We start from the raw sequence: 14,923 nt of genomic DNA, 5'->3' as shown, positions 1-14,923 counted from the left end.
CAAAGATTAAAAAAAAGCTCAAGGGGAAGAAAAAGTAAAGAAACACTACAAAAGTGGTCAACAGAGGAACAGGAAAACCTTAAAAAGTTGTTTGTGTTTTCTTCACAGCCCTACAGGGCCTGTGGTCAGCACAGCCCCCGCAGACAGAGGAAATGAGCACTTTGCAGCACTGAATTCTGCCTCACACCAGACCCAGACCAAGCACTCCAAGCCCTGCAAGGGCTTTTAGAGCCTTTCAAAGCAACACAAAGGCAACATGAAACCTCCAGTGAGCCAGAGCTGAGCTGGGGGTGTCTGTGCTGCTCACACAACACCAGCCACTGACAGTCTCCAACCTGCAGGCACTGGATTCAGCTCCTGCTCGCTGCAGGAGGAGCAGGCACTGACCAGGAAATGCAGACCTTCTGGAAGAAAAGCAGGAACTAAATAAAGCACCCAGGTTTGTCACCATAGCTACCCAGAGCCACCACTGCACAGCTCAGCCCTGGGCCTCAGCAGGTGCTGGGGAGCTGGTCAGGCCTCCACAGCGGGGGGAACTGGGGCAATCCCACCCCAGGATTCATCCACCTCGAGGCCACTGGGCAGTCTGACCACTGGAAAATGTGTGTCACACCAGGCAAAGAGGAGTATCAGGAGGTTTTGCCAGCTTTTACAACGTACCACGTGCATACGGCAAGATGAGGGGTGGGAGAGTGTTCTCAAGTGGGTGGGAGGAGAGGAAAAGGGATCCTTAGGGCTTCCCACTGCCCTGGAAGAAGAGGACACATCCACCTCCTCCCAGACAAGCTCCTCTCCCCACCAAACCCACCCAACTGGCACTTCTGTGGTGCCCAAGTACAGGAGGGATGCAAAGAGCCAGCCAGCAGCAAGGATGAAGGAGATTCAGGCTGTAAGACACGGACAGAGGGCACCAGGTACAAGGCTCCTCCATGTAAAACCAGGCAGAGGGAAGAGCAGGAAATTCTGACTCCAGATCTTATGCAGGGGTGGAAAGAGAACTAAAAAGGGAGTTATTGTGCTAATGAAGCACAAGACTTTAAGCTGTCAGTATGCTCAGCACAGGAAAAAGAGAAAACTGCCACGCTCCTTTTCCCTGGGGGAAGCACTAAGTGCAGCTGAAAGGCTGATCAGAAACCTCCAAGGAGTTCTGCTGGATGCTTCAGGAGAGCGGCAGCTGCTCCGGCCGGACCGCAGGATTGACTCCATTTGGGCACTTCCCAGCTCAAAACCAGGCTGTGTTCAGTCAGCAGCCACAGAGCAAAGGCCACACGGAGCTCAGGACGCCATTCCCTGGGGCAGGCAGCTTTGGCAGGAAGCACATCAGGCAGTGCCTGGCCGTGAGCAGCGGGCTCAGCGGAGCAGTCGGATCCCGGCTGTGCCGAGCGCCATTGGAAGCGCTGCCTTATGTAATGCCTTGGGAGAGCTGCTAAAGCTGGCTAATGCCTTTGGAAGCACATGGAAATAACTGATTTCATCACTGGCACGGGGCCAGAGAAGCTAAAATAGCCTCTGAGGGGGCCTGCGGGGGGTCTGGCACCTCCTCGGTGCCGGGGTCCAGGGAGCCCCGGCAGCGGCGCTGGAAGAGCTCGGACTGACAGCACCACCTGCCGCCGGCACGGCCGGCACCGGGCCAGGAGCCCTGCATGGAGCCAGGAGCCCTGCATGGAGCCAGGAGCCCTGCATGGAGCCAGGAGACCTGCATGGAGCCAGGAGACCTGCATGGAGCCAGGAGACCTGCATGGAGCCAGGAGACCTGCATGGAGCCAGGAGACCTGCATGGAGCCAGGAGACCTGCATGGAGCCAGGAGCCCTGCACCCAGCCTGTGTCCCTGCACCCAGCCTCTGTCCCTGCACTGAGCCCATGTCCCCACACCGAGCTGAGAGCCTGTGTCCCCACAGAACTGACACACCACGAGGAGGGAAGGACTCGGTGCCCCCAGCCCCTCTGCTACCCCACACAGCACAAGGACCAGGAAATCCAATGTGAAACAAGACAAACCTCCCATATCTGGGGGCTGATCTCTCAATAAAAAGAGCTGTAAAAGGCAAGGAGAGGACGAGCCCGTGCTGGGGGCTGGGCAGCACGGCTGCACTTGGCTGCTCCATTGCCAAGGAGGCAGTGGCAATGCTGGTCAGGCTCTCCCATGGGCTGGAATCACATCCCCTCTGCTGCCAAAGGGGCTCTCCAGCCTGGCTGCCGGGCACAAAACTGCTGCCCTGAGTGACCACTCAGCTTTCACAGGTGGAGGCTGTTCAGCACTAAACCTCAAACTGCTGCAATAAGGGACAGTAAGAAAAAAACCAAGAAAAACCTCAACCTTCTCCCCAGAAAGTGCTATTCTGGGTCCTACCCCAGCCCTGCTGTGAAAGTGAAACCTGTCACTTTGCTCCAATATCCTGCAGCTCTGAATCTGGGGGGAAGGAGGACAAATGGGACTGAGACAAATAAGTCCAGAGCAGAGGTTGATGAGGAAGGACAGCAGACCCCAAGTACTCAGTGTTTCATTTTAGGGAAAGCCTGGACAAGGCATCTGAGTGTTCTCCCTGGCAAAACCTGCATCAATGCTACAATGCCATTTTAAATTTAAATTTGTCTTTAGGTGTAAAAGCTTCTCAGAGCACAACACAATGCAAGAACCAAGGACTGCAAGAGCTGTGCAGGGGTTAGTGGATCTCAGGAAAATACCAGTGCTGAAGATCCTTCAGAGGCTGTAAGCACAACCTCCCTGTCCAACAGGATCCTGCATCTCCACAGGACACCTGGAAGGAAGCTCTGCCTGGCACTGTGCAAGCTGAGCAGTTGTTGCATCTATAAATGTCACCCTTTTGGAGCCAGCTGGGAGACTCACCTCTCAATAAGTCCGAGAGTGGAGGACCACAATCCTCTGGAATTGTGTAGTCGCCTTTCCCGATGTTTTCAAATAATTTATAGATATTATCCCCTTCAAAAGGGTACAGACCCGTTGTGATGTTGTATCTGTGGAGGCAGAAGGAGAAGCTGGATGAGAAGCAGCACACAGGTACTCACTTCTTACATGGCTATGTAAACCAAAAGGAGCCAAGAGGGAACTTGGAAAGAGGAATATTTGACAGTATGTGGAATGCCTCTTTAAACTTAGCCTTCCTTCATCACAGCTCTTCATTCACACAAGCCAAAACCACCAGGACACCTCCCTGACAGCTGGGACAGCAGAAACTTTAAAATAAATACTTGTGGTTTCTGTTGTTGCAGCAGCTGTGCCTCTGGGTGCTGAGCAACAGCTGCAGAGTCACTCACAGAGAGAAAAGATGACCTTCTGCAGAATTACAGGTACTTTGGGGAGCATAAAACCCCCCCAGGAGGGGCCAGCACTCCCCTCCCTGCTCCCCCAGCACACCAGAGCAGCAGTGACAGCCCAGGACTGAGCTCCCTGGGGTGTGGTTTGTTCTCCAGTCCCTGGGGGTTCTGGGCACTCACAGCGTCACCCCCGCGGACCAGATGTCGACTTTAAAGCCTGAAAAGGTGTCAAGGCCATTGGCAATTTCTGGGGGCTGGAATGCTGGCGACCCTTGGCTCGTCCTGCACGTGTCGTCCTCCGCAAACGGATGCAAGGCCTGCAGGAGAGACCAGTGTCAGACTTCCAAGGAAAACAAACTGAGCGTTGGAAAAGTTCCACCTGGGAAATAAAAGGGGAAAACTCCTCTACTGAACATCTACAGATGATGAGAACGTGCCACCCCAGCGACAAGCCCTGCACCTCTCCCACCTAGGACAGTCTCCACACAAAGAACAGGGTAAGGTTATGTAGCTTATTCCCATTTGCCCCCACTTTTGGGCTCGTCCAGGATTGATGTCTTCCCCTCTGTGCTTCCTGACTGGAGGTTTCATGCTGTTACCAACAAAAGTGCTTTGCCAATTGCAATAAATATTCAGAGTCACTCAGAGCGCTCTGCAAGCGCAACAGAACAAAAGCCTAAAAGCACAATAAATCAATGACACCACAGAGGTGACCTCAATCCAGAATGTCCCACTGCTGCACGTCTCACATACCTCTGCTACGCCTAAATCGGATATTTTTAGTGTCCCATTGGTTGTTAGCAGGAGGTTCCCCGGTTTGATATCCTTGTGGACAATCCCTTGGCTGTGCAAGTATTCTAAGCCATCTATAAGCTGACAAAAGTACCTGCAGAGAGAGGCAGAGGGAAAAATCAAACACTTTTAGCCAGTAGAAAGGAGCTTTTTGCTGTGCTCGCGGTCAGAGACTCTGGGCTGTCACCAGCACTGCACACACAGCCTGGCAGCAGGCAAGTGTTTCATCTCATAATACCCAGAAATAGTATTAGTGTGCCTGAGTTTCACTTAGGCTGTCTGTAATCCCAGAGATCTCTCAAACAAAACGAAAATATGACCAGAAAATGATGCGGTTGCCACAGGTTTGCTGCTCTGCCCTGGTTTGATCGTGACTGTCTTCTATTCCCAGAATTTTCAGGTCTCTTTCCCTGCAGAGTGAAAGGGGCTCCAGCTTATCCTGTCTGCTAACTAACCAGGCTAAGAGATCATGCTGGATATTGCCAATCCCTAATCCATCCCAAGGCCTTTAATCGCTCTTCTGATGCTGAATTGGGGCTTGGCCTCCATTTAGGCAGGGCAGGAGATTCCCCCCTTTGCACCCCTGGGCCCTGCAGGAGGATGAGGGCCAGGAAGGGCTGTTGGGCAGCTCAGGGAGTTAAACAAAAGTAACAGAAAAATCAACAGAAACATGGTCTTCCTTCCCAAAAATCTAAGGACAATCCCTGCCACCACTTCAAGAGCTTTTTCACTATCTGCATGGGTGTAAAAGATTAAATCATTGCACAAAGCCAGGTTTGCTTTCACGTGCAGCCTGAGCAGAGCTCTCCAGCTCAAGAGAGTACAGTGGTGAGAGGAACCAAACTTACCCGTGAGCCTGAAACACTGGAAACCTCTTTTCTGGGACACTGTCCAGCATCTCCTGCATCCCACACACACAGTACTCCATCACCATATACGTGAAGGCAGAGTTAAGGAAGCTCCAAGGTTGAACAGCCCTCAGGGAGGTGCTGTGAGGGCAAAGCCCAAGGGGCTGCACTCCCCAGCTGCTGAGGGACCTTCCTCCAGCTCCCACAGGAGGGGGAGGCACCCACGAGAAAACCCTTCTGCAATGACCCACTGCAGCTCCAGCATCAGGCCTGGGACAGGACAGGAACTCCACAGGAGCCAAGCTGGAGACCTCACAGGAATGACAGAAACAGGGAAATACCCTGAAGTGGCTTTGGGGTCCCTGTCAACCCAAAGCAGCCTCTGATTCTATGACAAACACAGCTGAAGCCTGCAATGCACTTCCACCAGCAACAGGGCACTCAGGTGGGAACAGAATCCTTCCCTCCACAGCCCCAATTTCCAATGTCACCAGCACTGGGAGGAGCAAACTCAGAGTGTGGAGGAGCAGGTACAGACAAAAATGGCAAAGTCAGCCTGTACTTGCAAGGGGAAAGTACCGAAAAACAACATGTTCTTTGTGGACCAGCACTGCCCGGGGAGTCCAGATAGGAATGTCCCCAGACAGACCCCACTTCCCAGTGACAGTTCTGGGCTGTCATCACCTGGTTCCGACACACGATGTCTCTCTCGGGCTCCTTTTCCCCTCGCTGCCTCCTCCCTTCTCCCTAATTAAAGGCATCTCTCTCTCCCGGTAATTGACTCGCTGTCCCCCCTGTCTGTCGAGGCCACGGGCACAAGCAGAAGTTGTCACACTGCTTTATCCTAATGATCTGGTGGCAGAGCGTTTGATCTAATTAACGCACACAATTAAATTACCCCTTTTCTGGAGTGCTCTAATAAGGCAGTATTTAGAAAACACTGCCAAATATAAAAGCAACCATTTATAACGTGTGCTACAACAGATCAGCTCCAGGAACTTCCACGCTGGTTCCAGGCAGAGTGCTCTCAGCGTGGCAGAGTCACCCCATATCCAGCAAGGTGAGGCATAAAACTGCCTCAGCCAGTGTGTCTGTGAACTTGTGTTCATGGGGAAAGTCTCCCAGCAGGCATGATGGTTAATGCCAGTGGAAGCAATTTAATTGCAAAAATTCAAGCTTAAGAAGCATCCAAAAGGACCTTCCCAAAAAGCAGAACTGTAGCAGGGAGCAGTGGGAATTCAAACCTGATTAACAGCCCTGTAAAAAAGGATATATTTTCTGCTTCTCCTCGTTGTACAACACATCCACCAACTGGATGACGTTTTTGTGCCGTAATCGCCGCAGGAGCTGGATTTCCCTGCAGGAAGAGACAAGGGAAAAAATCATGTTTAAAAAGCTAATTTCCCACTCCATTTCTCCCAAAATCTGGCCCAAATTTAATTCAGAGACCTGAACTGAATCCTCTCTTTGTGGGGAATAACCTAAACCAGCACAAACACCTTCCCTTGGCTCGGAGAACGGCCCCTCGTATGTCAGCTCCCGTCAGCTGGTCTGATCTTTGTCTCCTGGGATTTTGCACCTGCCCCAAACCACATTTTAGTCTCTTTTGCATTAAACTCAGCCTGTGAAATCCCACTGGCTGCCAGCTGTGGAGAAACAGGCGGATCAGGACAGTCAGGTCAGGGTGGTTCTGTCGGTGTCTGGCACTGCAGGTCCTGCTGCTGCTCCACTCTGAGCTGTGCTAAACTCCACATAAACTTGTGCTAAACTCCACAAAGTCTCCTTCCCACCTCCCTTCCTGGGCCATTTGGTGAGTGCTTTGAGCAGTGTGGTCACACTTCATCAGCTCCAGCTCTCGGAAGCAGCACTACAAGGAATTCCAAGCACAGCTTTGGAAGCCAGAGCCTCTGCCCAAAGCCCCTCACAATTCACAGCTCCACCAACAGGCTGGGTCAGCACAAAGCCTGGCTGGTGCCTCACATCTGAGTAACAACCAGGAACTGCTCCTTGGAAAGGCTCCTCCAACGCAGGAGTGTAAGGAGAATCCTTCAGGATCTTTTAAGGATACCTGAGCAGTAGGAATCACTTCACTAACAAAGTTTAGCCCAGGGACTCTTCCTTTCTCAACTCTGGATTTAAAAAAGCCACCGAGAGCTGAGCAGAGACCCAGGACACCACGGGAAAGCTCCCCAGTGTTCAGTGGGCACAGTAGACAGGTCTAATTATAGGAACAACCAAAGGGCTGGAGTGGATTAAACCAGCACAAGAACTGCAGCCAGTGCTTGTGTGGGGTGAGGAGATCCTGCAGCACAGGGGGAGAGGGCCGAGGGATCCAACTGGGATGCTGGGAGGGAGGAGAGCACACACACTCAAACACAACTGCTTTAAGGTAAAACAAGCTCCCAATATCAGGGACACATTTAAAATCCTGGTCCCAACAGCTCGTTCCCTGCAATACAGCTCAGAAGCACAAACACTAATTCCTTCCACCTTCGACAGACTGAAGAAATATATTTCTGCAATGATTTCCCCCCCAGAGGACTTTATGAACCAATCCAAAATGCCAGGGCAGTGCCCCCCCCCCACTCTGGGGCAGAGGCCAAGCAGCCCTTTTCCCAGAGGAAAGATTACTTCTATTTTTAGCTCCTCTTGCACTCTGGAATGCCTGAGGAGCAGGGACAGCCAGCCAGTCACCTCCGATCCCATTTTGCTTTGCAAACCCCACGAGCAGTGGAACTCACCTCCTCAGAAGGGGCCTAAAGTTGATTTTTTTCCCCAAAATTAACACCAAAACCCCAGCCCAGCCCACTGCAAGTGTGTGACCAGACAGACTGCCAGAGGGCAGGGCCTGCTTCAAGTGCAACCTCCTTGGAAGAAGATGAGGAGGGAAAAGACCTTCTAACTCGAGCTCTGTCAGATCCATTAAGCTCATCCTGGTAGATTAAGACTTATCCCCTGCAAGGTACCTGCTCTGGCAAATAACTGGGGGCTGTATCTGCTCAGAACTGTATATAGCAAAGCTGCCTACTTGCTCCATTGCCACACCATTCTGGAAGTTGCCAAGGACAGCCTGGAAAAAAGTTCCTTCCTGGACATCTCCACCAAGATCCAGCGTTCTCCCTACAGCTTGTTCCTGGTCTCACAGCCATTCCTGCTTAAATAAAACCCAGCCACACAGCCAAAAGATTCACTCCCTTCCTTTGGTTCACGAGGTTCCTCCAATAAAGTCCTAAAAGTTTAAGAGCAGGCCCCTGCCTCAGGACTGGACAGGAGGACCTTGGTGCTGCTTTTTCTCTTTTCTAGTCCCAGGGCACTGTCCATATTCCTGCAGGGATGTCTGGCATTCCAGGCTCTATATCCATCACAACACAGCTACCTGTGCCCTTGCATGGATTACAGCTCCCAGGGTTTCACCTCTCAAGCCAAGCAAACACCCAGCCCAGCACAGGATGCCCCTGAGCCAGGCGGCTCCGAAGGGCCCCGTGTCCGGGGAGGAGGGACAGGGATCAGGAGCAGCAGCTGCAGCCCCACCTGAGCCCACACCTCTGGGGCTTCCAGCAAGCCCATGCCCAGCAGAGCTGCCCCTGCTGGGAGGTTCCAGCTCGGTTCCTGCAGACCCCGGGAACAAACTGTCACAGCACCGCCCCACGACCCCCTCCGAGGAATTCCAGGGAGCAGAGATTCCAACCGGAGCAGTCCCGAGGTGGTAAGTACAGCACAGGGCACTTGGGATCCCCCAGAGCCCCAAACACTTAATTAACGTGTGAGGTTATTAGCGTGTGGCGTTATTAAACCTCTGCTGCTGCACATGCAGCCTGCCAAGTTTGCTTTCCTCTTCTCAGCAATCCCACTGAACTCCTGCTTTGCAGGGATCAGCCCCAGCTCTGTCTGCCTGACTGAGCCACCTCACTTCACCTAAAGCAACTGAAGAGACACGAAGATTCCCTCAGTGGATTTAAGGAAACGTGTGTCTTACAAATTTAAACCCTCAACATTCTCCCCAGGACTAGGAGATCCCTTCAGGACTCATTTTTCTGGGGCAAAACAGGAGTATTTTAGGGTAGAGAAGAATCATTCAATTTGATGTAAGTCCCAAACACATTTTAGTCCTAATTTCTGGGTCTCCAGAACACCAGGAGACAGGGCTGGGACTGGGGGCTGCACGTGTGGGATGAGGCTTTGGTCTGGGATATGAGCAAGGAGTGACCCCCAGAGTGACCCAGGGATGGCATTGATGTCCCAACTCCAGCCCCACATCTCCAGGTGCCCAAGGCCTGGCTCAGACCTGCCCAGCCCTCCACAGCTCATTACTGCACGCTCGTTACTCTCTGTGTGTTGCTGCTCATGGAATTACCCCAGGATCACAGTCTAGGAACTGTTTTCCAGGGAATTCCTTTGATGACCCAGCAGCACTGGGGTGCCCTGTGAGGGAGCAGAGGCACAAGCCCACCACAGTAACTCAATCACCTCTGTCCAACAACCCAAGTTTCACAGCTTTCACTCCCTGAGCTGAAGGGTCTGATAAGCTCAGAGTGCCACAGGCCCAGGGGCCCAAAAATACAAGAGTCTGCCTTAAAATTCCCCACTGAAGCAGTAGATAAAGATCACAAATGGGTGGGCAGAGAGGAAAGCATGAGGGGACAGAAACAGGAACTTGAACTAAAGTCAACCCTGGGTACAAGACAACACCTAAAATCTGCCTTGGTGTTTTGGAGCAGGTGGGGCTGAGCCAGAAAAGATCCACAGCAAACCAGGGAGGGGCTTGGCTAGTCTGCTTAATAACCCCCTTAATAACCCCCTGACACTCACAGCCCCGCTCTGGGCATGAATAAAACTTCCACGGAGTTCAGCTCAGGACACAGGAGCGTTCCCATGGCTCAGAGCAGGGAGCTCTCCTGGTGTGGGCAAGTTCTTTTTATCTCATTTACATTAAAAGTTTCCCCAAGGAGGAAGCAATCTCCCTGTTCCTCAGTGGCAGCTCTGGATGTGCCCATGGAGGGACGGGAGCACTCAGCCTCTACCAGAAAAACAAGAAACATTTTATTACACATTAACGAAGTTCGCTCTGATCCTGAACCTGAGCCAGGAAGGGAGGGACAGGGAGGTCCCGGCCTTGGGATGTGACTGTTCCGCAGCCAAGGCTGTCAGGGAAGGTTGGAAGGCAAAGTGAGAGCTCCCTGACAGCAGTGCTGGGACAGGATGTGAAATATCCCACAGCTGAACTGGGAAACTCAACCCTGGGTGAGAGATGGACACGGGACTCTGCCAGGGCAGGGTTCACCCTCAGCTGAGCGGCACAAGAGGCTCCTGGAGCTCTCACAGCCCTCCCTCCCAGCCCAGATAAACCCTGGCTGGGTTGTTTGGGCTGCAGAGGCTCCTGCATGGCAGATAAGCAGCTCCTGGCAGGGCTGGGACGCAGCTGCTGCGAGGTCCTGGAAGGGAAAGTTCCCTCAGCAGCCCCACGGACCCGGTCCCTCCCAGGGCTGCCTTCCACAAGGTCCTTGTGCCCAGAGTAACCAGGGTGTCAGAGCTTCCTGAGCACAGCTCTGGAGTCACTGACACCAGAGAGGTCAACAACCCTTGGCCCTGTTTTACAGCGTCAGAAATCAGCTGGGGAGAGCCTTGAACGTGTCCCAGACGCCTCAGAAATGAAACCAAGGGAAAACCCCAAAACTTCCTGTGCCCATGGGGTGCCCCATACACTGGATCCCGTTCCAGGCACCTTCCACAGGGGTGGGAGCAGGAACTGCCACCCCAGAGAGCTCCAGGGCCACACACACTTGGATGCAATAACTGTGACCACACCAGGTGTGTTTGTGCCCCCTCACCCTTCCCAGGCAGCAGCACCTGGGCAAGGCGAGACCTTAGAGAGGGATTGCTTTAGGAAACACTATTTAATCCATTAAGCAACACCAAAGTGGTGTGTTCCAGACGGTCCTGGCCCGCAGGAACCCGCCCCTTTCCCTGTGCCAGCCTCACCCAGAGCGCTGGGCGCTGTTCAGTAGGAAGATTCCTGAACACTTATGGCTTAGGAAGCACTTCCAGAGCAGGAAGCCATGGCTTAGGAAGCCCTTCCCCATCAGAGAGCCACGCTGTCAGCTGAGGTTACACAGGAGCTCAGCTGCAGAACAGGCACCAAGCCGACCCCCCCCATCCCCAGAACTTCACTCACTTTTTCACGTTGGCCTCCCCGTTGGGGATCCGCCGCAGCTTCTTCTTCTTCAGGATCTTCACAGCCCTCCTGCACAGGGTCTCCGAGTCCAGCATCTCCTTGACTTTGCCGTAGGAGCCCTCCCCCAGCAGGTCTCCCATGAGGTACTTGCCGATGAGCTTGGCCCGTTTGCGCCGGGGCTGGTAGATGACCTCGGTGGAGTCGATGCGGTGGATGAACGTGTCCATCCCCACCGACATCAGCTCGCCCTCCGCAAACATTCCCAGCTGCTGGGGCTCCTGCAGATCCATCCTGGATTAAGTTCCTTAACCTGTTTTCCCCTTAAGCGCTCAGGGCTTTAATCCTGTTTAATGTTAAGTTTCCAACACTCCCTTTTTACTCCTTCTCGGGGGAGGAAAAAAAAAAAAAAAAAAAAGGAAGATATCCAGAAGATTGTACAAACGTGAATTAAAAAACAACCAAAAAAATAGAGAAGGGAAAAAAAAAAAAAGAAAACCAAACCTAAGAGCTGCTTCCAGGTCAGTTGGATGCCAAAAGATCCCGGCCTGGCTCCAGAACGTCTTTGAAAAAGAACATAAATGTGTGACGGGACACGCTCAGTTTGGGACTCGCTTTGCCTCCGGCCCGGTCCCGTTGCCGGGGCTTTTCCCAGTCACCTGGCCTTGACTGGGCCCAGTTAGGTCATCCTCGGGCCGTCAGGCCACCCCGTGGAACCAGACCAGCTCCCAGTCCCTCTCGTGGCTTTCCATCCCTAGGAGCTCATCCTTCCCGGCCGGGCTGAGGAAGGTGTGTCCCGGGAGCACGGGCTGGGGGGTGTTTCAGCCGTTGGGGAGCTGGAACCAAGTTTCCTTGAAGGAGCTTTCCCAGACAATTCTCACTTCTTCGCTTTCGCCTACAAAAGTTTGAGGCCTTCGGTGCCTACCGAGAGCTCCCGGGGGCATCCTTCATCCACCGGGATTGCGCCTGGCACATGATGTGTCACCGCCTCTGCTGGGGGTCAGCGGCGCAGGACAACAAACCCGCCCGGGGGGCCGGGGGACCCTCTGCCCGGTCCCACGAGGGGAGTCAGGGGGGCGATGCCCGGCGGGCCCGGGCGGTCCCTCCCGCGGGGCTCAGCGGGGCGGGGGGGACACGCCGGGGGGCAGCGAGGGGGGACGGGGCCGGGACACTTTTGGTGCGACCGAATCAGCGCCCGGGCCGGGAGGGGCTCGGTGACCTCCGGGCCCTCCCCCTGCGGGCGGCCCCGGCCGCTCCCGCCGCCCCGGACGGTGAGTCGGGGGAGGGGGGCGGGCGGCCGAGTCCCCCCTCCCCGCCGCCGGGCCGGCGAACCGGGTCGGGCCCCGGCGCCGCGCTCCGCCCCGCCGCGCCTGCGCCTCCCCCGTGGAGCTCAGGGGCCGCCCCTCGGCCGCCGCCCCCGCCCTGTCCCGGGCCCTGTCGCGGTCCCGCCGCCCCGTTACCGCCCGCCCCGCCGCGCGCGCGCCGCCGCCGCCGCCGCCGCCATCTTGTCCCCGCCCGCCCCCGCCGCCCCCCCGCCCCGCGCGCCTCGCGCCGCCCCGCCGCGCGTCCCCATTGGCCGCGCCGCCGGCCCCGCCCTCGCGTGCTCGAACGCTGATTGGTCCCGGCCTCAGAGGGACGGGGCGGGGCCGGCGGAGCGGATGCGCTTCCGGTTGGCTCGTTGCGTGTCCAACCGGGCGGCGAAGCACTGTGATGGGTCAAGATGGCTGTCCGTCACTAGTTTAGGCGGGGCTTTCTACGAGAAGCTCTGTGATAGGTTGTGGGAGATGTCCGTCACCACGAGAGGCGGGGTTGGCGGCGAAGGAGCGCTGTGATTGGTTTCGGGAGCTGTCCGTCAGCGCTCGCGGCAGGAGGCGAAGGGCAAAGGGCGGAGGGCACGGGGGTGTCATGGAGACCGGACCGCGGCCTGGTCCGGGCCGGCCCTGCCCGCCGGGAACACCCCCCTCGGAAAGTCAGGGGATTTCCGGGCTCTGGGAAAAAAACAGGAACTGGCTGCGGGTGACAACGGCCGGGCACGCCCTGACACGGCCAGACCTGCTCCGGGATCAGGGCCTCAAAACTCCCATTTTTAACCCCATTTTCCCTGAGAGCAGGTGCCCCCCAGGGCCCAGCTGCCCGGGGAGGGGCTGTTCCTGGGGAAGCCAGGCCGTTTCCCAGGGACATCACACCTGTACGAGGGCCAACACGCCGGGACACAGCTCAGCCATGTCCCCACACTGCCCATCAGTGCAGGCACAGGGCAGCCCCAGTGCTCCGAGTGCCACCACCCCAGAGGAGCGTCACTGCTGCTCCATCCCCTCCTCGGGGGTTCCTGTGTAAACCGGGATGCAGGCTGGGCTGGGAGGAGGAGGTGATCCCAGCGAGGGAAATGCGGGGCTGGTGGCTCTGGGGGGAGGCTGGTTCAGTGCTTGAGGGATCCCTGCGTGTTCTCTCACTGTGTTCATTTATTTGTGTTTCTATCACATCAAATAATGAGCTGGGGGCGATTTCAGACCCTTCAGTTCCATAGACTCTGGCAGTCGCTCTCAGATCAGGTGGCCTGGAGGGGACATGGACAGGGGCTGGCCCGTGGGGACACGGTTCCAGGACTCGGAGCACAGGGACGGGGTTTAACAGAGCCGGGACGCTCGGGGTTAAGCTCTGGAGGAAGGATGTGTTGGGAAGTGTGGCAGGAGCGCCGCGATTAATTACTCTGTTCGAATGAATGAAGCCTGGGAGGTGTCACGGACCGTCCCGGGGCCCCGCTGTTCCCAAAGGCCTGGCAGGTAATTCCCGTCTGCTGGCCCGGCCCGGTTCTCCCGGTCCCGGTCTCCCTCCGGTGCCGTTCTCGGTTCCCCCGGTCCCGGTTTTCCTGCTCCCCCCGTCCCCGTCCCCCCCCAGTGCCCCGTGCCGTTCCCGGTTCCCAGTCCCGGTCTCCTGCAGTTCCCGGTGCTGTTCCCGGTCCCGGTCTTCTCCAGTGGCCCGTTCCCGGTGCCATTCTCAGTCCCGGTGCCCTTCCCGGTTCCCGTTCCCTGTCTTCCCTAATGCCCCGTTCCCGGTGCCGTTCCCGGTTCCCAGTCCTGGTCTCCCCCAGTTTCCCGTGCCATTCCCAGTCCCCGTCCCCCCCCCAAGTGCCCCGCTCCCGGTGCCATTCCCGGTTCCCGTTCCCTGTCTTCCCTAATGCCCCATTCCCGGTTCCCAGTCCCGGTCTCCCTCAGTTCCCGGTGCCATTCCCAGTCCCCTAGTGCCCCGTTCCCTTTCCCTGTCTTCCCCAATGCCCCGTTCCCGGTTCCCTTTCCCTGTCTCCCCTAATGTCCCGTTCCCAGTTCCCGTTCCCTGTCTTCCCCAATGCCCCGTTCCCGGTTCCCTTTCCCTGTCTCCCCTAATGTCCCGTTCCCAGTTCCCGTTCCCTGTCTCCCCTAATGCCCCGTTCCCGGTCTCCCCCAATTCCCCCTTCCCGGTCTTCCTCAGTACCTGGTTCCCGGTGCCCTTCCCGGTTCCCGTTCCCTGTCTCCCCCAATTCCCCGTTCCCATTCCCCGTCTCCCCTCCCACAGTGCCCCGTCCCGAGTTCCCGGTTCCCGGTTTCTCGCCGCCCCTTCCTCCCGGAAGTCCGTGTCGGACATGGCGCCGGGCGGTGGCGGCGGCGGGGCGGGAGCCTGAACCCCCCCCCCTCCCCGAACCCTCCTGATCCCCCCGAGACCCCACCCTGAGCCCCCCCGGACCCGCCGGAGCCCCCGCACACAGGTAAGGGCCGCCCGCACCCCACGCGGGTCCTTCCCCTCCGCCCGCCGCCGCTCCCGGCCCGGTCCCCCCAGAGCGGGCCCGGTTCGGGGCTGAGG

The 14,923-nt window shown here is 56.3% G+C and overlaps 2 protein-coding genes across 3 annotated transcripts in view; one reads left to right on the top strand and one right to left on the bottom strand.

The window, feature by feature from the left end:
• STK11 (serine/threonine kinase 11) overlaps positions 1-12,189 on the bottom strand; it is a 28,184-nt gene extending 15,995 nt beyond the window's left edge. Inside the window, exons 1-6 of the mRNA XM_032711929.1 lie at positions 11,090-12,189; positions 6,191-6,274; positions 4,918-5,007; positions 4,031-4,163; positions 3,458-3,594; positions 2,850-2,977 (exon numbers count right to left, since the gene is read on the bottom strand). Of these exons, the coding sequence (XP_032567820.1) occupies positions 2,850-2,977; positions 3,458-3,594; positions 4,031-4,163; positions 4,918-5,007; positions 6,191-6,274; positions 11,090-11,379 (862 nt within the window). The 5' untranslated portion in view covers positions 11,380-12,189. The remainder of the gene's footprint in view (positions 1-2,849; positions 2,978-3,457; positions 3,595-4,030; positions 4,164-4,917; positions 5,008-6,190; positions 6,275-11,089) is intronic.
• A 773-nt stretch (positions 12,190-12,962) lies between these two features.
• SBNO2 (strawberry notch homolog 2) overlaps positions 12,963-14,923 on the top strand; it is a 47,074-nt gene continuing 45,113 nt past the window's right edge. Inside the window, exon 1 of one of the 2 annotated variants that reach the window (XM_032712150.1) lies at positions 12,963-13,869. The gene's annotated coding sequence lies outside the window, so the exon portion shown is untranslated. Of the gene's footprint in view, positions 13,870-14,784; positions 14,829-14,923 lie in introns of those variants that run through there. The other variant, XM_032712149.1, reaches the window with a different exon arrangement.

The sequence above is a fragment of the Chiroxiphia lanceolata genome, chromosome 27 (assembly GCF_009829145.1).
Source record: "Chiroxiphia lanceolata isolate bChiLan1 chromosome 27, bChiLan1.pri, whole genome shotgun sequence".
Classification (NCBI taxonomy): domain Eukaryota; kingdom Metazoa; phylum Chordata; class Aves; order Passeriformes; family Pipridae; genus Chiroxiphia; species Chiroxiphia lanceolata.
Note: the sequence above shows the minus strand (reverse complement) of the source record. Positions and strands in the feature narration are given on the sequence as shown.